Here is a 22722-nt window from a genome sequence, read left to right as displayed (position 1 = left end):
CTGATTCTTTAGACCACTGAGCCATCAGAGAAGCCCAACAAAAAGGTCTAATGCTTAGTGTTAGGTAGGTAGAATAGGAAAAAGGAGTCTGGGAGGCCAAGTACAGCAGAAGCCCAACTCGGTGAAAGCTCCAGTGGTGGAAGTGGAATGCAAAGAAAACCCAGCGCGGGGGAAGTGACAAGAAGCCCAGGGTGCTGGAAATGGGAACAGCGAAAAAATAAACTCAGAAGAAAGCTCCGTGGCTCAGTCTCAGATTCCAGAAGGCTTCCAGTTAGGGTAGGAAGTCCCCGACCCTACAGCTGGAAGGATATATGGCTAAAAAATCTTAATTCCTTTACAATCTCTTGTTTCCTCGAACCCTCCACGAACAGGCAAGCGGCAGTGGGTGCAGCTGAGGGACCCAAAGGCTCCACCAACTGCTGGGCCCCAGGAGCTGTTGCCCAAGCGGGTGGGGGGTTCATCTGTCCTTAATCTTCTTTATACCAAGGATCAGACCAATGAAAACTGTGTGCATGGGTCAGGTAGTTAGCAGATTTTCTGGCAGGTTATGAAGAGGATTCCTCAGCACGTTTTCCCCACTGCTTTTACCTCCTGTCCATTCTTCAGCTCTTCTCTTCCAGGACTTGAGCCCAGCCAAAACCCATGGTGCCTGGCTTCTCTGGACCTTGCATGTCTCATTCCAAAAATTCAGTGAGAGACACAGTGACAGGTAAGAGGTGCATTTGTTCAGATTCAGAGAGAAGCATACTCCACAGGGTGTGGGCCATCACAGAGGAGAGTGCAGCGGCCATGGAATGTGGTGTAGGTAGTCCCCGCCCCCCACCCCGCCAACTGGGTGATTTCATATGCTAATGAGTGGGAGAATCATTCCAACAATTGGATTCCCCAATTGTTTTGACAGTTTTCCTCATTTTGACAGTGCCTTGGAACTGTCCTGGCACCTCTGGCTGTGCCATTTAGTTTGCAGATTGAGGATCAATGGGTTTAGTTGGATTTGACTTGTCATCTTGGACCCATTTGATTTTAATTGGTTTCTGTTATGCACTCGGGTTATGTCATTCTTTTAAAAGTTGTGCCCTGCCCCTTTCCCTCCGGGTTTATGCTCTTTTCCTGAGCCCTGTCCGGGCCCACAACGTTGCCTCTACAATCTTCTGGAGGGACAACTAGAAATTAGCTGTCTCTTAGGAGGGAAATACTGTATAATATCCAATCCCTCTAGAGAGTCAGGCCTTCATCTTCTGTGTTCCCTACAACATGTGCAACACAGCATCTCTCAGTGAACCCACTAAGGCAGGCGATAGGCACACAATGCCTGCTAGACATTATCTCTTGGCATCCCCTCAAGGGCAGTTGGGCTTCCAGGGATAATATCTGCCACTTTGGGAGTTAGCCCTACAGGCCATTTGGCCCAAACCCTTACCACCCTTCTAAAGTTACAAACATACCAGTGGATCAAATCTCCACTCCACTTTAATGGAACATCTGGTCTCTTAATTTGTTCTTAAGCCACTTACTAACTCCTACAACTAGGATCATGCCCCTTGTAGGCAACATTGCTCCACCCCACTTACTATTAAAATACTCTTAATGCCCCTAACAGGACCAGATAACCCACTCCTTTGTCATTACTTCTGCTATTACCTAAATTAGATCTATGACAATGAAATGTTTACCATTGGGTACACCCTAAACTGCTCTTGTGGAGGACTAGGGGAGGAAATCAATGACTTACATTCCCTCAGAGCAGTAGGAGGATAAGGCTTAGGGCTGATTCACCAGGTTCCCAGTCTCAGGGCACAGGCTGGGATTGCTTTACATCATGGTATCTATTCCCATCTGTGGTGGACCAACCAGCAATAAGTTAAGATTACAACCCCTTAATCCTACCCAGCACTGATCACACTGGAGACTTTGGGGACACCCAACTCCAGTCCAGGGGTCCCAGGAAGTCAACCTGCCTCGACCTGTCTAGGGATCTGGTCCTCGGAAGGATGTCACGCCTCAACCTGCTTAGGGATTGGCCAGCCCAGGGGTCCCAGGAGGTCGACATACCTAAACCTGCCCAGGGACCCAATTCTTGGGAGGCCAACATGCCTTGACCTGCCTGGGAATTCAATCTCCAGGAGGCTGTCACACCTCAGCTTGCCTGGGGATCTGCACCCTGACCCAGGGACACCTGGCTCTCAGGTTGCAACAGTACTGGGTAGGATAAGCTTCAGAAAGACTCACCCCTAAGGAAGTCCACCCATGGAAATAGAAGGAAGCCTATTAGTCATGGGACTATGCCCGATCTCAGCAATAACCCAGGAGCCCAATGAGAACCCTGTTGCCTTTCTGGAAAGTTTAAAAGAGGACCTCCAAAAGTTTACCAATGTGGACTTAGACTCTTACGAGGGACAGGTGATTTTAAAGGACAAATTCCTGCCCCAATGTGCATCAGACATCAAGATAAAGTTACAGCTCCAGCAGCAGGACCCTGCTTCCTCTTTAGATGAGACGGTCCAGACAGCCACCAATACCTTTTATAACAGAGAACAGGAGAGGGAGGCCAAGGCCCAGGAAAGGGAGAGAAGGAAAGAGATAAGGCATGCCCAGATGCTGGTCACCCTCCAGGGAAGCCTTATGCAAACCCTGAGTATTTGAAGGAAAAGGCACAGGGCAAATGCTTAATCTGTAGACAGTCGGGGCATTTGGTCAAAGAGTGCCCAAACCCTGACAAGTCTCCTAAAATGGCTTGCTACAAATGTCATCAATTGGGACATTGAGTCTCTGCCCTCGGGACCCATGAGCCTTGAGGTCAAGTGCAGAGCATTCCCTCAGGATGCTTCAACAGGACTGAAGCGGCCCACTCCAGCCAGCCTGCCTGTCACAGATAACCATCACAGGGCTGGAGCCAAGGGTGCAATTGGATGTGGCAGGTAGATCTGAGAATTTCTTGGTTGACACAGGGGCTACCTACCTCGTCCTGACCTCCTATTCCAGAGCCTTCTCCTTCCAAACCTGTACCATTCAGGGTGCTACAGGAAAAACAATTACTAAAAGGTTCACCCAAGCACTTCTTAGTTGCTGGGATAAAAAAATATTTTCCCATCAGTTTCTGGTGGTCCCTGACTGTCCTACTTCCTTTTTGGGAAGAGATACACTCACTAAACTGGGGACTACCCATTTGATGGGAAGCTTTTTCAGCCTCTAGAGTCCTACAGCTTCTGGTTACTACTTAGGAACCCACTACACCCTGTCCAATAGGGAGGGACCAAAAGCTATGGGAGGACAAAATTAGCCCCCACGTGTGGGCCCAGGGGACTCCTGGATGAGCCCACCAAGCTGAACAGGTCATCATTATCCTCCAAGATCCCACTGGGTTTCCAAACCGGAAACAATATGCCCTCAGAAAAGGAGCTCAGGAAGGACTACAGCCTCTAATAAATAAATTCCTTGCTTGTGGGCTAATGGTCCCCACCAACTTACCATGTAACACCCCAATCCTCCCTATAAAGAAAAAGGATGGGGCCTGGTGAATGGTTCAAGATCTCCAGATCATAAATGAAACTGTAGCCCTTCTCCAGCCCACAGTATCCAATCTCTATGTAATCTTGGGAGAAGTCCCACACAGTGCTAAGTGGTTTACAGTCTTGGATCTCAAAGATGGATTATTTTGCATACCATAGGCTAAAGAATCCCAACAACTTTTTGTCTTCGAATGGGAGGCTTCAGGAGAAAAACACCAACAGATGACTTGGACAGTATTACCTCAGGGGTTCAGAGATAGCCTCCACCTATTTGGGCAGGCTCTTAGCCAGGATCTCTTAGATATGGACCTGGGACCTAAGAGGAAAATATTACAATATGTAGATGACCTACTAATCTGCTCTCCAGATGAGAAAAATGCCCAACACCATGCAATTCAGGTTCCCCATTCAAATACGGTGATCAAATCCTTAGGCTCTTGGAGGCAGTTCATCTGCCTGCTGAGGTTTCAGTCTCCCACTGTAAAGGACACCAAAAAGGGAGCACAGAAGTGGGACGAGGAAACCAAGTGGCCGATCAGGCAGCTAAGAGAGCAGCATTACAGAATAATGACCTAACAGGAACCTTAGTTCCACAGACTAATATGCCAGAAACTCCTTCACATCTTGAAGGTGAGACTCTTAAAACTAAGAGGGATGGCTTTCAAGATCATATGGGATGGTTCCAAAAGGAGGGACTCCTTTTGCTCCCTGGGAACCTCCAATGGAAGTTGGTTAACTCCTTACATGCCACCACTCATCTAGGGATAAAGGCCCTCCAAAGATTACTAGAAAGGTCCTTCAGAGGAACAGGCTTCCAAACGACTATAAGGCAAGTGGTCTCCTCTTGTCCCATTTGCCAATTAAACACCTGGCAAGGAGCTTGAAGACCCCAGCTGCCCAGCCCGTCCAACGACATGGAAAAACTCCTCCTATGCAGGAGAAACTAGCAGATGGACTTCACCCAGATGCCAGTTTCTCAAGGGTATAAATACCTATTAGTCATTATAGATACATTCACAGGATGGATTCAAGGCTTTCCCACATGGAGTGAGAAGGCTGAGGAGGTGGTAAAAGAACTGCTCCATGAAATCATTGCAAGATTTGGCCTACCCAGGTCATTACAAAATGACAATGGGACATCATTTGCTTCTAAGGTCACCCAAGGGGTCTTTAAAGCATTATTTATTACCTCCATCATGCCTGGAGGCCTCAGTCTTCAGGAAAAGTAGAAAAAGCAAACCAATTCTTAAAATCAGCAATAAAAAAGATAACCCAGGAGACCTCCCTGGGATGGAAGGAGTTTTTACCAATAGCTCTCCTCTGCACTCATATTGCCCCTAAGGAACAGACTGGTCTTAGTCCTTATGAGATGCTATATGGGAGACTTTTTGTTTATGTCAATGACCTCTTCCTAGATCCAGAGGCTCAGACTCTCTGGTCTTATACCATGGCCATTGGGCAATTCCAACAAGATGTATGCTTGTGGGGTGTAAACCAGGACCAAAAGATTCTAAAGAGTCACCACTATATCTTCCAGAAACCCAAGTCCTAATTAGTCTGGAAAGATGGGTCTCCAAAGGTTTAACTCCAGCCCACATGGAAGGGCCCCTACCCTTTAATACTTTCTACTTCCACAGCAGTCAAGATACTAGGACACAACTTCTGGATTCACTACTCACAAGTCAAGCCATGGAAGAAAACAGAAGAGGACACTCCATACACCTCTGAGCCCCTGGGAGAGCTCAAATACCTATTCAGAACTACAAATGAGTGCCATTAGAATGAATACATCCAAAATTAAGTTTCTGGGGATAAGATTTCTCAGCTCTAAAGAGTCAACACAGCTTAGCAGGGGTTGTACTCCAAAATAGACAGGAGATAGATCTCCTGATCCCTGAAAAAGGAGGAACTTGAGCCATCTTGAGTGAGATGTGTTGTTTCTGGGTAAATACCTCCAACTAAGTTAAAGAAAGACTCAGAGTCCTCAAGAAAAACATTCAGACCCTATAGGATTTCAAAGAATAAGCTGGAGAGTTCATGGGGTAGCTGCAGTCTCTTTGGGGGATCCTTCTTGTGAGGGGAAATTTGGTGTAGGCTAATGCGCCTACTAATCCTTGTTATCACCATATTGATGCTGCTTATGGTTGCTCCATGTATTATCAACTGTCTAACCAGTTTTGTCTCTACCCAGGTCAACAAACTACAACATGCAGCACCAGTTCAACAAGGAATATATAAAACTATAGCCAACCAGGGAAAATATCACTCACCCTTAGATGGACACCACTATAAGGAATCTGAGGCTTGAGACTAGCAAGAAGGGGAGGCCCAATGCCCTCCACCATCCCAGTTCAGCAGGAAGTAGCCAGAGAAACTTTGACCTCCTTATTCCCAAAGAACTGGGCCTCCTATCTCTTAAGGGGAGAAGGTGAGGTAGTTATAATAGGACTTTTATAATATATAAAAGTCCAGAATGGCAGAGGCTAAAAGACAAAGAAGGGAAAAGCCCATGAAAATAGAACAAAGGAAGGTCCAAGGACCTCAGGTGAAACAAACAGCCCTCTTGGCTAGCCCAATTTACCATCCCAGTTCAGCAGGAAGTAGCCAGAGAAACCTTGACCTCCTTATTCCCAAAGAACTGGGCCTCCTATCTCTTAAGGGGAGAAGGTGAGGTAGTTATAATAGGACTTTTATAATATATAAAAGTCCAGAATGGCAGAGGCTAAAAGACAAAGAAGGGAAAAGCCCACGAAAATAGAACAAAGGAAGGTCCAAGGACCTCAGGTGAAACAAACAGCCCTCTTGGCTAGCCCAATTTATATAGGGCAGGCTCAAGGATGAGGAGACACATGTATAAAAAGGAGAAGACTGGAAGAATTGAGGCCTCTCTTCTCTTCTCTTGATTTCTGGGTCAGTCTGTCCTCACTCCTCAAGGGTGTACTATCCTTCATTTTTCCTAATAAAACTGAGATGTAACACTGGTTCATCCTTCGCTTCAAATTTTTGCTGTGGTGAGAAAGAACTGAGGAAATTACAAACTCCCCCGACACATCATATTCATAAATGTATACAGCTTCTTTCATCAAACTTTATTTTCCTCCTATAAAATGATATAAAGCACAGGCACACGTGCACATACTCACACATATATACAAATACATATCTTCAGAACCAGTTTTCAAAAGAGACGTGTAGCATGGACACATTTACTCTTGTTTGGAAAGTTACCCTTGGAATGTTCTTCCATAGTGCTGTATTTTAGTTGACTTTCTCCTGCCTTTCTTTGCCCAGTGACTTTCTCCTGCTATTGAAGCTTGTTTTGCCACACTCAGCAGGTAGGGCATGCAGGAGAATAAACGTGTTTCTCTTCCAGTATCCCTCAGTCAAAGACTGACTGCTGGAGTCTTTCCATCACCTCCCCTGAACTTTAGGGATAGTAACTCTGAGATGTATGTGCTACACGAGCTGCCAGAATCTCTCTAATGGAAAGAAACTCCAATCACTCATGATGGCAGTTGGTTTTACTGATTCCCCTTTCACATTTCCATTTCTCCTTACTGATGAGTCCCTCACCTCCAAAATAGACTACTTTCACTCAAATCCTTGTCTCGGGGTCAGCTTCTGCTTCTGGAACAACTCAAACTAAGACAAATGCCAAAAATGACTTTTAATTTAATAAGTGTGGGAATATTTGCAATTTCAGCTCAATTCTTAGGTCCAAATTACAAACAATTTTGCTAACAAAGACCTTTTTATTGATATGTTATTTAAGCACTTACAACATTCTATGCACATAACTGATGAGCTAAAAACTTAGGTACAAAGAGTAGCTATGTGTTTGAATTAAAGTTATACCAGTCTACTTAAAATGCTTAATTCACCATTAATTGTGCCAATTCATCTGTGTTTTAATCATTGTGAAGCTCTGCTAGTGATTTGAAAGAAGTTGAGAAAATGCTTGCTATCTATTGAAACTCTGCCAATAGCAGTCCATCAATCTGTTAATCTTCTAGCAACTATTCAGCAGGTAGGAAAAGTGCAGTCAAAATATTTTCCTTCATTTCTTTTTTTTTCACTTTTAATATGATCAGACTATTTAGAGTCTGTTGGTCACCAGATCCATCAACTATCTAGGAAAATGATTCCTTTCATGGCTCAATCAGAGCCTCATCTAAATTTCAGCAGAAATCTATGACTTCAAGCTGCCATCCCTACTTCTGTTTCCATGGGAATAGACTTCAGATGAGGGAAAAGAAAAAATGGATGGGGTTAGGAGCTTTCAAATAATCATTCAAAATCATGATGAGGTTTTCAGAGCTTCTTTCCTAGGTGATTATTCTGTAGCCTCTTAACCCCTTTTTGCCAGACTGTTTCCATGGAAATATGACAAAAATGGCTGTCCAAGTCTCCAGCAGAGATTATTAGCATTCTTGTGAATTTCAGCTTTGGCTGCAGTCTAGACTGAGTAAGATCTTTCTATACCAGTTTTACATATTAACCTACACTGTGTCTACACATTGTCATTTTTACTAAGAAAGTTTCCTTCACAAATTTATACTTATGATCAAGATCAAATTGATTGTGACAACACTAAAAAAGTCTTCAGTTTTAGATATTAATATATGAATCAACTACAGAGAGTGTCAGAATTTTTACAGTGCAGAAGGAAGAATATTTAGTTACTGGATTCAACGTCTGTTAGGTGTTGGTAGATATGCAACAAAGATAATTTTTAAAATATTTAGCAATCGGTAAGACACAGTGCTGAAACTAAGCAGGACCCTGTGGGGCTCCTGGGCCTGGTTTCTGCTCGGCCTCCACAACCTTGCCTGAGTTCTAAAAGAGAGGCTCAAACAGTTGCTAATCAGAGAAGGGAGAGGATGCAGAGACAAGGGAAGAACAGCCCAGAAAAAATAGTGTAGCCTTGGGGCAGGGCCCTGTTTCCTCTCAAGAGATACACATAACAATATCTTTGAGCTCTTTACAGAATTAAGTTCAGTCACTCAGTCCTGTCTGATTCTTTGCAACCCCATGGAATTGCAGCACACAAAGCTTCCCTGCCCATCACCAACTCCCAGAGCTTGTTCAAACTCACGTCCATCCAGTCGGTGATGCCATCCAACCATCTCATCCTCTGTTGTCCCCTTCTCCTCCTGCATTCAATCTTTCCCAACATCAGGGACTTTTCCAATGAGTCAGTTGAACAAAGTACTGGAGCTTCAACTTCAGCATCAGACCTTCCAATGAATATTCAGGACTGATTTCCTTTAGGATGGACTGGTTTGATCTCTTTGCAGTCCAAGGGACTCTCAACAGTCTTCTCCAACACCACAGTTCAAAAAAGAACTAAAACCTCCAACAAATGGAAGAGCAGTATTCTTCATTCCAGATAAAAGGAACTCAACACTTTCAAGAGAGCAACTGAGGCCATATTAAAGGAATGCAGGCCTAGCATACACCCTAATTTTATCAGCAACTCCACCCTTTAACCACTGCTATAAAACTCCTCACTAAACCCTCCAGGGTTGGGACAACCAATTTCAAGAGTGAAAGCCTGCTTTGTTCCCCTCTGCCTTGCAAAGCAATAAGCTATTCTTTTCTGCTTCACCCAAACTCTGTGTTGGAGATTCGATTTTGCACTGGTACAGGCAAGCAGGGGCTTTGTCAGGTGGTCCTAGTGGAAAAGAGCCCTCCTGCCAATACATGAGACTCAGGTTCAATCCCTGAGTTTGGAATATCTCCTGGAGAAGGCAATGACAATGCACTCCAGTCATCTTACCTGGGAAACCCCATGGATAGAGAAGCCTGGTGGGCTATAGTCCATGGAATCATAAAAGAGTCAGACACAACTTAAGGACTGAGTGACAATAACACTTTGAGCTTTCAGCATCAGCATCAATCAATCAGAGCAACTGGTTGGTTTCACGAAAATTATCAGCCCTATTATACAAAAACCAATGAGTTATTAAAGTAGACCTACATAAGATGGTTATAGCATTATACCCAAATAAATTATCCAGCACCACAAAGTGAGCTCCGATAAAACTTACAAAAAAGCTTACAAGAGAAAAGGGTAGAAATGCACAGCAATTCATCTTTTTAAAAATCAGAGTGCCTATACTTTCATATAAAGGTCATTTGAAAATCAAAATCATTCATATTACTGAAGGCATTATGCTAAAAGTTAGAGAAAGAATACATATGGGTCTTTGATAGTACCCCTGGCAAGATACCTTGTGTTGAATGTAAAAAAAATAACAGCATGCTACATATCAAGTCTCAGCTGTCGTACCTTCTGAAATTTGCTGAACAGCTCAATCTATAATTTTTGCTAGGGGAAATCAAAGTTTTGATTGGCCTTATAAAGTACACTTATTCTTCAGAACTCTCTTAACTATTCTATGAAAAAAGTGAAAGTCACTCAGTCATGTCTGACTCTTTGGGGCCCCATGGACTGGGGCCTGCCAGGCTCCTCTGTCCATGGGGATTCTCCTGGAAAGAATACTAGAGTGGGTAAGCTGTTCCCTTCTCCAGGGAATCTTCCCAACCCAGGAATCGAACCTAGGCCTCTTGCATTACAGGCAGATTTTTTACTGTCAGAGCCACCACGGAAGCCTAAGAGTACTCGAGTGGATAGACTATCCCTCCTCCAGCACATCTTTCTGACCCAGGAATGGAACCAGGATCTCCCACATTGCAAACAGATTCTTTACCAGCTGAGCTACCAGAGAGCTATTGTATAGTTGGAGCATTTTACCTATGAAGTCTTGTCTTCAGAGTTTGAATTTAAAAAATCTAAGTTTCAATGATCAATTATCTGAGTTACTAGGTTCCTAATTTAAATTTAATGGCAACTATCGAAACTAATCTTGATTGATGTTTTCAACTAAATAGATCATAACAACAATAAAATAAAACAGTCTGGTTAATTTTTCAAATCATCATCACTACTCTCAAATGCAGTTTGGTATAGTGCTTAAACATATGGCCCTTGAGGGCAGGATTTGGTCTGCAGGCCAAACCTGGCCTTCAGCTTGCTCATGTAAATAGACTTACTGGAACACAGTCATACTCATTCCTGCACTCTTTTTTTTTTTTTTTTTTTTAAATTGTCTATGGCTGATAATCTACCAAACAGAGAGAGCAGAGCAGTTGCCACAAAGATCATATTGCAGGAAAAAGCTGTAATATTTATTCTCTGGTCTTTTAAGCAAAAGTTTTTTGACCCTTGCTCAAGCCTTTAATTATAAGATTATGCCATTACAATAGAAGACACTCTGATGTTGGAGTCTTTTTTTTTAATTTTAAAAGTAGTCAATAATGGATAAAAATGTGATTGCCTAGTATCTGTACTTACATCCATAAATTCCACATTGGCTTTGGGTCCAGTTGTTTCATTAAGAATCTTAATAGCCACAGGAATCTTCACTGTTTCTCCTTCAGGGACCCAAATACCCTTTGTGGGGAAAAAATGTCACATTAAATCTATATTAACACAGATACAACATTTAGATCAGACACAAAATTTGATTTAACCAGTCATGTGCTTTCATTACCAGAAAATGAATCATATATGTATTCTGCTTTCAAGGTGTTTACACCACTATAAAATTCATTTGTATACATAAAAAAGGCTTTAAATAGTGGAAAAAAAGAAAGAAATAAAAAATCATTTAAGTATATATAATAATAATATTTGACTTGGATGATATCATTATGATAATGATGACTTCAATTTGTCTCATTTGTAATTTAGAAGACTGGGCTATGTAATGTTAGTGGTTTTTCTCAGCTTTAATATTATCTAATTATTCTGCAACTAAAAATACAATAAGATAAAAAAGCACATTCTCATGTATCAAAATTCAGATTGATTTAAGAATTAATGTTCTAAGGTGACTTTTTAAGAATTAGTTTTAAAAGGCAAGTACTAAGGAGTATTGAACACATATTAATTTGTCTATATTATTTAAGACTATGTATGTACCAAGGATTTTTATTATTTCTAAAATAATATAAAATATTTACATTAGTCATTGCAAGTTTTCTCTTCCTATAGAAATATAATTATAATATGAACAAGATCTATGTATTGTGGGAAACTATAAAATAGGTAGAGTTTGATTAAAGTTTAATGTTACGTTAAATAATAGCATTTCTGGGTAAACAATTCAACCATTTAACTGAGGACAATGGTCCTGATAATACAGGAATGCATGAAATATACAAGAACAATTTCTAAGTGTACCCTCCCAAAGGCACACAGAAGCAGATATGAGTCCACATGTAAAAAATATCTCAAATTCTAATTTATTAACCTTGACATCAAAAATACCTTCTAAGGACAATTTTAACATCAAAATAAAAGGAAGAGAACAGCTCCACTTCCTGATTTTCTTAATACTATTCATTTGTTTGTAATTATAAAGATTTTTGGAAGTTTTTCACATGGTACTTCTATGCTAAAACATATGTTACCCAAAGCGGTAACATATAAGAGAAGATATAAACATAGGAATTAAAAAGTCAAAATAATAAAGAAAGAAAAAGACTTAAACCTTTAGAAGTAAATTTAATAGTAAATAGGGAAATCCATCTGTCAAATGCAAAATAATAAGCCAAGCTTCCTATGGTACAAATTAAAAAAAAATTTATTAATGGAGAAACGCAGGGGGAAAAGCCCAAGGCCTGTTTTCTTGTTGAAGGTACTAAAGTGGAGAACAGGTTTACCATTACTCAATTAAGTAAACTGAGTACCTTATAAAGATACATAAAGTACCTTATAAAGATAAGTAATCAATATGAAAATATCTCTAAAGTACACTTTCAAAATAAAAAAATAAATTCACTGTAAATTAATTTTCACTGCTTTCAAAATAAGTATAGTGATTATTTTCTAGGCCCCATGGGATCAAAATTCAACTATGTTGATACCTATGATATTGGTTCAAATATTTTATGTTTAAGCACAGCATTACTCCAAGCAGGTGGAAAAATTAACTGGTAATTGGCTAGGCAAATTTGCATTTCTGTGGTCAAGAATAATTCTTTATAGTTTAAGATAGCATGATTTCATAAGAACTAATAATTTTAATTAAAACTTATGGTCAACCATACACACTGTAGGCATAAAATTTAAACATACTTATGGAACTTTCAAAATGTTTTTAATAGAAGTAATTTCAATAAATGTACACCACTCTTGGACAAGTGTTGCTAATAAAAAATTATTAATAAGGTCTTATTATTAAATATCTAAATGATTAATATTTTTCCCTGCTGAGGTGACTAGACATTTGGTCTTGAGCTATACAGCATTCATGATTTACAATAAAATTCAATTTCCAGATCATATCATCTTTAAAAACATAAGGGTGATTATATGCCAGGTACATTTCAAGATTGAGTTACTTTTAAAATGGAAGCTCATGTTTTTCTAACGTGATATAATTATAGAAACAGATAAGATAGTTTGTATCTCTGAAAATACAAAGATTTTGAAGACCAGAAAGTACCAAGTCAGCTAATAATTTTGAATTTAACTGAACAAAATATGCAGAACAAAAGATTTAGAAACATCTGCATTTGAGCATAGAATTAAAGTTTTATTTTAAAGAGATGAGATTATTTTTTATAAACTCAGGAGACAAAATTAAGGTTTATATTCTAATTATTAATAACTTCCATTAAATAATTCTGCTTTAAATATAAAAAACAACATTTTGAGATGCAAAATTCTTAAGATCTAACCTATTTTAGCTGATTTATTCATAAAAATGTAAGCTTGCATATTGCTTTAAGAAATTTGTCAAAGCAAATTTTGGTAATTGAAGTAATGGACATTACAAAAAGGATTTAGTATTATCCCAACAGAGCTTCTTATTCTTGATATTTACAATTAAAAATAAATTTAACCACAATTAACCTTGGGCTTGGCCTTTGAATTGGTTTTGTAATTAAGTTAAATAAGTAAACATGCAAATGCCTTCATTTGAACTCTCCCTTTCCAGAAATATCTCTCTTATTTAAAACCCATGATGTTACCTTCTCCTTCTATCTAACCTGAACTTTACAAAGTCACTTTTTTAGTTTGCATATAATGGTGAAGACATTAAAACTGGAAATTATCTGTTACACCATAAATGTTATAGTGGGCAAAAAAGTGCTTTAGAAACTAGTTTTACTAACATATCAGTGTATTTCTGTGTGTTCTGAAGAGATGGGCTAATAGGGTCCTATGGATAGGTCTTTGCATTGTTGATTAAAAAAAATGCACAATGTGAGAGGTGCAACTAAGTTTTACTTGGGGCAAAATGAGGACTGAGGTCCAGGATACAGCACCTCAAATAACTCTAACAAATGGCTCCAAAGAGGGGGAAAGGTCAGTATTTATGTGATTTTGGTGGAGAGAGAGTACATGAAATTGAGCACATATCTTTCCAGAAGATTTCTGCTAGTCTCATGAAGCCTTTTGCTAGTCATGAGTAACAGTCATCACTCTGAAGCATTTTAGTACTTTTCTACATATGAGGAGATATAAGAATTGGGTTCATAAAATTGGCTCCTGAAAATACCTACCCGAAGACCTGTTCTGCCAGAGCACAGAGTGCCTCATTTCTGTTCTCCACCCTAAACTCCTTTCAGGGGATGCTGAAAATCAGCAGCACATGATTTAATGCTTGTAGAGGTAAATATCAAGTATCCATGGCGAGTGCCAATTTGTAGTTGACAGGATCAAAGAATAGAAGAAGAGAAGAGCAAAGAAAGAAGATATCTGTCTAGGATATCTCCCTGTGGAGGGGCAAAGGTAAATGGGTTGGATCTGGGTATTCTGAAATAAGGACAAATTTGCCAAAGGCAGATGATACCAAAAGGAGCTCAGAAGACACTGAGAGAAAGAAGTACATTTTGGCTTTGCATCAGTGTTTCCTGCTTCTTCACGACTGTCTCAGACCCAGCTTGGTCAATAAAAATTAATGAATTCATTTGTGCAGCAACTTCTTAATACTATAAAGATTCTTCTCGCAGAATATTAAAAAGGAAATTAGGTTGGCTAGAACAATAACTCTGGCTATTATTTAAAACAAGCATGAAGCAAAACTGAAACTAACTGACGGTATGTGTTATTTTTTTACTTACTTTATAAACAGTTCCAAAAGCACCTGAGCCAAGTACTTTGACTCTTTTGAGCTCAGTTTCTTTCAAAATACGAAGTTGAGCTTGATTGGGTGCTGTGCCACTGGGAGTTAAGGGTTCTACCAGCTACAAAAAAAAAAAAAACACAGGTTATACAACTTTCAATCCAATAATCAGCGCTCTCTCTTTCTGTCTGGTTTGCTTTCTCAAACATAAAAAACACACACAAACCGGTTTTACATGACAAACAATATGTATATAAAATGTATCACTCAGCATTCCTCTAACCCTAGTCTTCCTCTTTTCATGTTCTTCTCCTGGGTGAACACAAGTAACAAGTATGTACCTTGAGGTCTACTAGTCTAAGGCATGTTTTTTCCCCCATTTTTTATAGAAATCTAGAGACCAATAGTCAGTTCAGTTCAGTTCAGTTCAGTAGCTCAGTCGAAGGGGCTTTTAACTCTACTTCATTTCCATCTTTTTGGACAACTTCAGCTAAGGTTCAGAGATTTTACTTATGCAACTGTACTCTATCAAAGTTTTCTTTTTTTTTTTTTTTTCATTTCAGGAAATTTAATACAAAATTTAAATATTTTTTTAAAAAATTTAAAAAACTACCTTTTTTTTAGCATCTACTATTTTTACCAAGGAAGTCAGGGCAGATACATAAAAAAAGAAAAAACAAGCTAGCACAATGTCAATACACAAACACAGTGTTTCTAAATTTTTCATGTACATGTAAATTTCTGGAGGGTTTTGCTAAAATGCAGATTTTGGCTCAGTAGGTCTGGATTGGGGTCTGAAATCTTCATTTTTATAGAACTCCAGAAGATATCTCTTTATGATGTTGGTCCTTGAACACATTTTAAGCAGCAAGGCCCTAGAATACCCTCCAGGTTAAAAATTCTAAAATTCTATGAATTGATTCTAGATCATAAATGAATGCTATGGAATGAAGAGGGATAAAATAACAAAGGGGGAATGAGGTTTGCCTTTTTGGCTTCCTAAAAGGAGGTACACTTTAAAACTAGTCTTGAGATAATAAACGTGGATGGATACGGGGGAGGACACTGTCACCAAGAAGAACAGTTTAGACACAGCCTCAGGAAGAAGGAGGAAGGCATGGAAGAGACCAATACACAGAGGGACAGGTCTGAAAGGTGAGATTAGGGTGGGCGATGCCAGATCCTGAAGTGGGCTGGTTATGGCCAAAAGTGGTAAAATTAGGCTGATAATTTCAGATGTCATAGTTCAGATGCCATTGCCAGAGAGAATGGATAAGCAGGAGAAATGTATGTAAATGTGTGCCAATTTCTTACGTGAAGAACAACAATAACAAAAATGTAGACAAAAGAGACTCCAGATACCAAATAGTCTATACTGAATGTTAAAATTTTAGAAATTTATCTATGCTTGAGGGAAAAAGCAAGTGAGACAATTAAGAGCTTCTTCTTTTTTCTTTTTTTTTAAAGTTAATAAAGGAACTAAACTTTAAGTACAGACAAATAGCTTGTTCTTTCTCAGCATAAGGAAATAATTAAGGGCTACTCCTACTCACATTGTCTTGAAAACCACCACACTATTTCAAAATGTCTGTTTACCAGGCTAACTGCAGTGTGGTCCTCCAACTTGGTTATTATTATAATGCTCCTGTGAACATCACAGTCTACTTAATTAGCTGAACAGGATCATGAATATAAGTAATGGTTAGGAATAGTTAGCAAGAATTTGGGAAAAATGACCAAAAAAATCAATAAAATTAGGCTTTTTTTTTTTAACAGTTTGACAATATACTTCTATTTCATTTTCAAATTTAACTTGTAATAATGCATATAACTGCATTCGAGTCACATAAATCTCAGAAAGAAACACACAAGTCTTTATTAGACCTGAAAACAAAATCTCCTGCGGAGGATCCTCTTCATTTGAATCCTGCTATGCAGAATTTGTTTGGTGGATTTTTATATATATACTATGTGTACAATAAGAAACTTTTAGAATTATTTTTTAAATCACACACAAAAGTCATACAAAAATCGTACATAAATTTTGGAACTGGATTTTTTTGCACTTTGGGTTAGATACACTTGACATATATGTGTGTGTGTGTGTGTGTGTGTGTGTGAACTCTATATATAGACATGGGCTGCCCAGGTTGCGCTAGTGGTAAAGAACCTGTATGCCATTACAGAAGATGTAAGAGATGTGGGTTTGATTCCTTGGGTTGGGAAGATCCCCTGGAGGAAGGCATGGCAACCCATTCCAGTGTTCTTGCCTAGAGAATCCCATGGACAGAGAAGTCTGGCAAGCTACAATCGATAGGGTCGCAGAGTCTGACACAACTGAAGTGACTTACCACACAGCATATATAGACCTATACTATGCAATAATTTCATATTTTGAAAATTTCACAATTCTACCTGAGACATTTAGTCCTCTACTATTTTCTTAATTATCATTCAATTTTTTTTTTTAACAAACACATTTTTCCCCAGGAATTTGAGCATTATATCATTAAAAGAAGCATAGTTTTATTTTGTGATGCAGTATGATAAAAAGAGTTTAAATCTGTGCGTTTTTATACCATTGCTGCCAATCAAAAGCTTAGAATGCAATTTACCCTTCCTGGCCCTTCATTTCACATCTGTAAAGTTGGTGCAGCAATAATTACCTTCGAAGATTGTTAAAGGATAAAATGGTATATAGCATAGATGAAAAATTTTGGAACGTTATCTGCCATAATATAGGCAACAAATCTGTCACTTCAAGGGATAGGACTGTCTTTCATTAATATATTTTTAAATTACAGTATCTATAAAAGCATTAAGCTTATCTGCATCTCAATAAATGTGTGTTAAAAAATATTTCTTACTTTTATGTATGCAACAGAAAAATAGACACTGTGGAGGAAAATGATTTGGGGAAAGTATATCAATTTTAAAAACCTTCCAACTGTACATCAGGTTTTAACTACTTTCATCTCTGAGGCAAGATTTCTTGCTTCAGAAATTGAGAATTTAAGTTGATCCTCTTAAGAATTCCTCTTCTGTTTAGATGGTAGAAAATCATAGTTATTTACTTTTACTGAGAGAAATATGGTAATTCAACAATAATCTAATTTAGCCCTAAGTGATAACTTGCTATTGAAAAAAATAGAATATACTTACAAAACCAATTAGTGTGCATTTATTTAGTAATGAAATGCCATTTTGATGGGCATTCTTAGAAAGCACTGTATTAACAAAACAAGACAAACAACTCTTTTCATAGCAATGAGCCTACACAAGGTTAAGAGACAGAATTTGTCTTCTATTTATTTAAGCACCTAAATATCCACTGCTATACCAAACTTTCCATTCTTGTTCAACTCTAGTTTATTTATTTCACTTTTCAAGATTCTCTCAGTGACTGCTCCAAACTGGCCATATGAGAGAATTCTGCCTGCCAAACTTTTATTCATGTTCACATGTACAAAGCTGAAAGTGGTCAAGTTGGGTCTTCTGCATTATCCAGCTTAAGTAGAAATTGTTACTATGTCCACTCTGTGCTATAACTGACTACTTAATGCTTGAACGAGTCTATTGATAAGACAGCCCATTCTAATCTCAGATAACTTCCATCATTAGAAAGTATTTCCTTACATGTAGCTGTATAGTAGCTTTCTGAAACTGTCACATATTTCTTCTATCTAGATTCAACTTCTAGGGGGAAAGAGCTAAAATTTAATTCATTATCAGTGTGAGAAACTTATGAATGAAAGAATATTGCTATTCCTGTCAGTGTTAAGAGGAAGTCAGACTGTCACACTGACAGAAAGCAATAGCAGAGAAGGCTGTCTCAGTACAGATTTGTTCTTAATTGTTCAGACAGGCATGGGTACGTGTATCGGGAGACAAAGGTAGGATTTGAGTTGAGAAATCTATGGTAACACACATTCTTCTGCAATTGCTTTCCTCTGATAGCCTGTATGCTGAAAATGATCATTTTCCTTGCCAGAAAACTCAGCGTGGCAATGTAAAAGAAATTATAATATTTTATGGGTAATTTACATATTCACAATAACTAACATGCACAATATTAAATGTATAGTGTGGGAAGGTCTAAGCTTTATCCTGAAGCTCGTCTTTTCACTGCTGCTATAATGAGATAGGTGGCTACCCACTGAATGACCCTTAATTAAAGCATAAATTGCTTGCCGATCTGGCTTTATTTTAGCCAAAATATTCCTATCTCTTGCTAACATTTTTCTAGTTCTGTTATGAAGATATCCTCTTACTCAGATATTTTCTGAATCTCCTACTTTGATATCCTAGAGTTTATTAATGGACCCCTGGCCCCCAAAGAAACAGATCTATCTTTTCCCAATATGATAATTTTCTTGACTCTTGCTATTTGCCCTCTTCAAGTCACGAGCCTGCCTTGACTACATTGATTATACACTCTGATTTTTCATTAAGTCTGTATAAAGAAAGTAGAAAATATTAGTCGCTCAGTTGTGTCTGACTCTTCGCAACCCCATCATCTGTCCATGGAATTCTCCAGGCAAGAATACTGGAATGAGTTGCCATTCCCTTCTCCAGGAGATCTTCCAGACCTAGGGACTGAACCCAGGTCTCCTGCATTGCAGGCAGATTCTTTACACTCTGAGCTACCAAAGCATACTATAAAAATATAAATCCTCAGCAGAAAACCAAATGGAATTTTCACTTGGATAAAAAACTGAGTATCATAAAAACCTTCTAACTCTAATGAAAGTCCCTAAACACATGAACAGAAGAAATGAACATCTCACCTCTGTTTCCAGGAATCTTCTTAAGGCTCTTTTCTTTTTGATGCTCTTCCTTCGAGCATAAACTGCAAATGTTAGGCCCACAATGACCAGGATGAAGAGCCCACCAATGACTCCAGCTGCAATTAGAGGAGTCCTGCCAACCAGAATGGAAAAGAGAATAATAAAGTAAGAGAGAAAAGACAGGAAAAGAGGAAAGGATGGTTGTTTATCCACCTATCACAAGTCTAATCAGTTAGAAGAAACACAAACAAAAATGCATTACCTTTTCTCATGGTAAAAACTGCACTTTTTTTTTTTTTTTGCTTTGTTTTTTAATAGTAAACCATGCACAGACAACTAATCTTTGGAGATGAGCAGCCACAACATGCCATTTGATGAAACATGTAAAATTTGATAACAAAATGAAGAACATATGCCAAATTTTTGATACAGGATCACTTTAAATTGTTTTAATTTTACTTTTATCTATGAAGAAGAAAAATGCATTTAGATAGTATTGTTGTGATGTATGCTATTATTTTCAACATTTTCTCTAAAGCAGGCTTTCTCAACAGTGGCACTATTGACATTCGGGGCTGGATACTTGTTCATTCTGGGGACGGTCTTACGCATCTTAGGATGTTTAGCATCATCCTCACCCTCTATCCACTAGAAGCCAGCAACACTCACCCTCTCCCCAGTCATGACGTTGTCTCCAGACATTGCCAAATGTGTGCCAAAATCACTGCCAATTGAGAACCACTGTTCTAAACCAAGAATGAGTGGTTTGAGGACATATGAACCCCATGCCTCTGGCACACAAAGATACCAACAGAGAGACACATTGACAAAGTGCATTCAAACTCTGTCAAGGGCAATTCTGTTGGGAAAAGGGGCAGGAGAAAGATGAAGAATTGGGTCAGACAGGTTTTCAGAGTTATGATGACTGGAGTAAGCATTATTATCAAAAGCATGGCTAAGCATCACATATCCATGAAAGAAGTCTATACATTACGTATTAAGTAAAAATACATAAATAACATTAAAATAGGAAGACATTGACCAGAGATATTTATTCTTAAAATATTTCTCTAATATATTGCTTACTAAGGCATGCTTTTGAAACTGATGACTTTTTATTTTCTAAGATTAAATTTTTTGCTTACTTGAAAAGTAATGTTTATGATCTTCTTGTCATAGAATAGATTAGTATCTATGAGCTTCCTGTGGTCAGTCTTGAAATACATTAATTTCATATGCCATATGAAACAGTTTAGAGTAAAACACATCTTGACTATGAAGTCATGATAGATATCAAAACTAAAGAAGACTTCCCTGAATACTCATGTTTTCTATGGCATAGTGTTTTATGTTTTATATTACTATTTGCAGAAGAACCTACTTTATACAGCTACACTTTTAGGGAAAAAAATTACTTGTTCCTGTAAGATAAAGTTTTACTCAAAGATCTGAAATGATGAAAGCAAATGATCCAAAGTAAAATATTTAAATTTTAAAGAGCTATTGGGAAAAAAAAAAATCTGTCTAACTTCTTCTATAAATGAAGTCATGTCTTTTAAACATTATAACTGTTATATTATTGTCATATAAAACAGCAAAAAAAACCTTAAAAAGTGGTTCATCCTAAAGGTTGTTGCCTGGCAGTTGAAAGTCCTTCAGCACATTGAAATGTTGCTATAATTCAACCAGATTTTCCTAAATGGAATTTTCTAAAAACATAAAAATCTATGATGAGAAAATTACACTACAGCATGGAAACAAACTCATCATTGTAATGCCTTTTGGTATGTGTAAGATCACATTTTTGGTATTCCTGTTAAATATGCATTTCAGAAAACATTTTAAGTCTTCAACTCAAGGCATATTTTTTCAGCTCAAGTGCCTAATACATCTCTGAAAAGTCACTACTATAAAAAGAGTTACATTTTTGTTTCCTTAGCCCAGTGTTTTATTGTAAAGGATTTATGCATGATTAAGAATAGTCCCCAGCATTTTGTTAGCTGTAGATTTGAGCTAAACTCTAATCTTCCTCTACATATCCATTTTGCAAAAGAATAAATGGCATGTATTTATGAAAGCATTTGCCAATGTCACTGTAAATTAAAATAAAATTCTCTATTTTTTTGTTTGTCTTTCATTTTAAGAGTGATCATTTCCAACAGAACAAGATTCCTGACTCTATTTTTTTTCATCTGATTCAAATGAATATCAGTTATCATATCATTTCTACTTAGTCCTAGCAATGAAAATAAAACATTCAAAAACTCAATAGACAGTAATTTCTATGATTTTCTAGTTGGCTTTTACTTTTGTTATTTTCCTTCAGCAGTTCCTTGGTTGATTGGTATTCCTCTAGTTGTTTTCTTCTTTTACCACTTTGCAGGAATGGGAGTGTTACAAACAACCCAAAGAAGCAAAGAACTAGAGTTTCTGCACCTAAAATTCATACATAAATTCTTGTTGGATGTTTAAAGAAGCCTAATTCTTCTTAGTTCAGCAGAAGTTACTCTTGAAAAAGAAAAAAAAAAAAATTAACCACAAGGAAGCAATCAAGTTGAAAAGCAACAATGTTCTATAAGAAAACTTGTTTGTATTTTTAATAAGTGAATTTCATGATAAAAGGTACTGATTTTGATTAAGGAGATTTAATGTTCATTAAAAAATTGACGTGAAATGTAACCCTGGCCTGGACTCTAGTTTTGACAAGCCAGCTATGCAGAAATTTTTTCGATAACTTGAAAAATTAGAATATGGATTTGATAGTAGATGAAATAGAATATACTGGTGTGCAAAGATGTAGACCAGAAATCAAAAAGACTGAGTTAAAACACAGTAGGCACTAAATCAGAAAAAAGTTCTTATACACATATACATATATGTGTGCAAAAAAAAGATCTGGAAAAATGTACAGTAAGACACTAAATGGTAGTTGTTTCTGAACTATATGATTCTAGCATTCTTATTTTTTTTTTATTTTTACTATCAAACATTCTTCTAATATTCTCCAATATGTCTTTTCTTTGAAATATAGGTTAATGAAACTTAAGAAAAATACAGAAAAAAATAAATCTTTATCTAAAAGCTTAGTTTTACAATAATAGCCTTATTTTCTTTCTTTTTTCATTTTGAATGTTTACTCTGCATTTTTTCAATTAAGATTTCATTTTGCTATTCCCTGTCCACTTTTATGACCTAAGTACTTCTGAAGGTATTTTCTATTCATTATAGCTTAATGTGTCTGAGACATTTAATTGCCACTATGTTTCTTACAATTAGCATTACATT

The 22722-nt window shown here is 37.8% G+C and overlaps 1 protein-coding gene across 2 annotated transcripts in view; it reads right to left on the bottom strand.

The window, feature by feature from the left end:
• Positions 1-22722, bottom strand: part of ERBB4 (erb-b2 receptor tyrosine kinase 4) — a 1213162-nt gene that overhangs the window by 216744 nt on the left and 973696 nt on the right. For both annotated transcript variants that reach the window (XM_065930645.1, XM_065930646.1), the window contains exons 17-19: positions 19438-19570; positions 14649-14771; positions 10867-10965 (exon numbers count right to left, since the gene is read on the bottom strand). In XM_065930645.1, the coding sequence (XP_065786717.1) occupies positions 10867-10965; positions 14649-14771; positions 19438-19570 (355 nt within the window). The remainder of the gene's footprint in view (positions 1-10866; positions 10966-14648; positions 14772-19437; positions 19571-22722) is intronic.

Source organism: Muntiacus reevesi, chromosome 3, assembly GCF_963930625.1.
Source record: "Muntiacus reevesi chromosome 3, mMunRee1.1, whole genome shotgun sequence".
In the NCBI taxonomy this organism is placed as follows: domain Eukaryota; kingdom Metazoa; phylum Chordata; class Mammalia; order Artiodactyla; family Cervidae; genus Muntiacus; species Muntiacus reevesi.
Note: the sequence above shows the minus strand (reverse complement) of the source record. Positions and strands in the feature narration are given on the sequence as shown.